Source organism: Euphorbia lathyris, chromosome 4 (assembly GCF_963576675.1).
Source record: "Euphorbia lathyris chromosome 4, ddEupLath1.1, whole genome shotgun sequence".
Classification (NCBI taxonomy): Eukaryota; Viridiplantae; Streptophyta; class Magnoliopsida; order Malpighiales; family Euphorbiaceae; genus Euphorbia; species Euphorbia lathyris.
The window spans coordinates 22,059,918-22,063,316 of NC_088913.1; the positions used below are offsets into that span (position 1 = coordinate 22,059,918).

At 34.1% G+C, this 3,399-nt stretch overlaps 1 protein-coding gene across 1 annotated transcript; it reads left to right on the forward strand.

The window, feature by feature from the left end:
- The first annotated feature begins 227 nt into the window (after positions 1-227).
- LOC136228012 (uncharacterized) lies at positions 228-2,371 on the forward strand. Its single transcript, XM_066016840.1, has 4 exons — positions 228-458; positions 692-794; positions 1,334-1,548; positions 1,916-2,371. The coding sequence occupies exons 2-4, from the start codon at positions 702-704 to the stop codon at positions 2,175-2,177; spliced, it is 570 nt and encodes a 189-aa protein (XP_065872912.1). The 5' UTR covers positions 228-458; positions 692-701; the 3' UTR covers positions 2,178-2,371.
- Positions 2,372-3,399: the final 1,028 nt, after the last annotated feature.

Consider the following 3,399-nt stretch of genomic DNA (forward strand, 5'->3'; position numbering starts at 1 on the left):
TCCTAAAAAAGTGAAATATTAACGGGAAATTTTGACCTTATCTTGTTATGAATTATCCCTTGACCTAAAATTTATTAATAAAATTAATTTTTTTTGAGGGAAAACTAATAAAATTAATTAAATGTTTGTTAAAAAAAAATTAATTAAAAGTTATAACCGATTTAGAAAAATAAAATTAATGATAATAATTAAATATAATTTAGTTACATTGTATTTGGTAGTAGTAATGGGTAACAATTGAAGGAAATTCCAACCCATCACTAGCTGTGAAAAACAAAAGTAAAGCAAACAATCGGATTTCCCCGACGGGCAAGCCGATATTCCCGGATTTGGAATCTCTTCTTTGTCTTGTATAAGGACTTTGGATTATTGGATTTGGCTATCCACACAAAAGAAATTTCAACAGTTTGGTATACTGGACATAATCAAATCTTCCATTGGAATCTCCTCGACTACAGGTAAGATTCTCGTTCTTTTCCACCCTCATCACTCGCTTTTGGTCTTGATTCCGTTTCAATTTAATTTCCCCTGTTTTAAATCGTCCGCACTCTATGAATTTCAATTTGTATAGTTACTTTTAGTGATTTTGGATTTGAATTTGATTCAATTTCCGCGAAATCGGAGTTTGGGATCTGTTATCTTTCGGAAAATTGATTCAATTTCTGTGTCTTTTCTCTTTTCTATCCTAAAGGCATCAAGCAATGGCAGCTGTTACCATTCGACGAATGTCTATTCTTATTGCAACTCTAGGGATACTGTCGTTCATCTTTGGCGTTGTTGGCGAAAATAAGAAGGTATTTGATTTGATTTCTTTGTCATCAAACAGTTTTGCCCTTTTTAGTTTTTACTCATTTTAAGTTCCTAAACGTTTGAATTTCGATTTTAATGTATCTAATTTGATTCCCGGTTATCTATTGGAGTTGTAAGGTAGAAGATTGCATGCCAATTTCACTGTTGAAGTCGCTCTTTTGGGGCTTAATATCAAATTTGTAACATCAATTGTGTGAAAAATAACTGATTGAATCAAAGGGTTTCAGAGTTCTTTGCTTGTAATCATGTGTTATGATAGGGTGTCAAAACGGGTTGTCATGTTATAATCATGTGCCTGAGAGTGTCAAAACGTGTTGTCATGTTATAATCGTGTTATGTATTCCACATGATGTAAATGCAACAAGTATGATAATAGTGTTGTAAATTGACAGACTAGTGTTGTTCATAGCCATAGCCATATGCATATTTCTTTTTTATCTCTACTTTGGTGCTGTAACTCTTATTAGTTTGATTTAATTTGTCTTTTGCTTGGTGTTTTTAATTACTTTTTGTGTATATCTAGCCTGCAGCTGGAACTCCGATAACCGGAAAAGGTGTTGTTATCTGCAAGTATCCATCTGATCCTATGATTGCCTTGGGTTATCTATCTTTCGGATTTCTTGTTGCATCTGCAGTTGCTGGCTTTCTGGCTCTCTTTTATCCCTACAAAGGCAAATCTGTTCCTCAGTCTGCCTTATGGCAAAGTACCACCTTCGTTGTATTCTTCAACGTCGCCATGTAAGCATACTTTTCTCTTAATCTATCCACCTTTGTGCAGTTTCAGGTTCCCATCAAAGTAACACCCAAGAATGCACTCTCGCCCCCTCCCACTAAGGGCTAGTACGGACACTACCTAGTACTCGAGTTATGAGATAGATAAAGTGTGCACAAAAAGAGGTTGATTTGAATTCCAGTGATTTTTCAGTCTAATGTACTGATTCTTGGTAGCAATGCTGATATAAAACTAGCAAAACAGGTCAAATTGTGCTGAATGAATGCCTTAGAGACTCGAATAGGCTCATGAAATGTGATTGTTTCGGATGATTTTCCGTCATCTGCATCACTCTATTCCCTTTCTGATACTTGTTTTTGTGTATTATCGCAGTTTCACTACAGGACTAGCACTGACATTGGTGCTCTGGCCAACAATCACGGAACACTTTCACTTGACGAAGAATGTCCATCACAATCTCCAGACAGAATGCCCCACTGCTAAGACTGGTGTCCTAGGAGGCGGAGCTTTCCTTTCGCTTGATTCAGCACTCTTCTGGCTAATCGCGCTTATGTTAGCTAACAATGCACGCGAGGACTACTTGGAGGGTAAGGCGGAGTTCAAAAATGAGTTTGGTATGGTTATCACAAATTGACTCTGAAAACAACTCATAAAATGAATGAATTGTATGGTTGTTGCATAAATAATTACCAGATGACATTATGAGCCAACTCAATATGTTATTACCTGATGTTAGTTAAATATTTGGCTCTTGTTATTATATACAGTGTTATCTAATTCTGTTATTGTGCTTCAATTTGCTTGTGAAATCAACTTTAGTGTTTTACCTGTTTGGGCTGGACCCGGTCGGGCATGGGCTGGATCCAATTGGATTTGACCTTTAATTACTTTATCTGATCGGCTCATTCTGCGCTGCTTCGACTAGGCTAAGGAAACTAATTTATTCGAGCCTAGTTTGTTCAAATAATATATTTATATTAAAATTAATAAATTAAAATTAAGGTTTAGAGACGATATCTCATGTCAGTTAACTGATTTAATTCGAATTAATGCAAAGATCGTCCCTTAAATTTAAGAACACATGCACAATATTATTATATATATGTATAAAAATAAAGTAAGCATAGCCTAACCTATAAAATAAATATCAAATTGACAACTGCGACTGAGTTATGGGTTATATGTAAGGTACAAAAATATCAGAAATAAAGCAATTCAATATGTTATTTCGGGCCAACAAAGTTCGTCAATTAATTCAAACCATTGCTTAATTTAATGACTCATTAGACGTTCTTCATTAAAATTCAATTTCTATTTTACCGTACATGTGATATGTGAAAGATGAAGATGGATCTTAATTCGATAAAATTGTAATTACGTGCATATTATACATATATTTCCAAAAAAACATATAAATTAATTCGGGATGTTATTTCGAACCAATAAAATTAATTCAAATCAATATGAAAATGTCATTTTGAATTTAATAATACATTATCGCTTGTTAAAATTCATATTCTATTTATCGTATATGTGATATACGTCAAATAAAATATGATTTTAATTCGATAAAGTACAATTATGTGCATGTTATATACGTCGTTACAAATTAAAACACACCTAAACTCAATAACTCTAAGACATGTGAATACATGGTTTGTGTCGAGAATTCAAAGCAAACCAAATAGCGAAGCATAATATCAATAGTACCGATACGTCGAGCATGATAGGATGAGATCACATCTCTTCCCTACACGTAACCAGAAAAATGAACTTTTGATCTCTTCGAAGACCATCCTTATCTAAAACATAAATCGTCAATCCAAACAGATAGGGCGTCCAATCACGCTCGCATA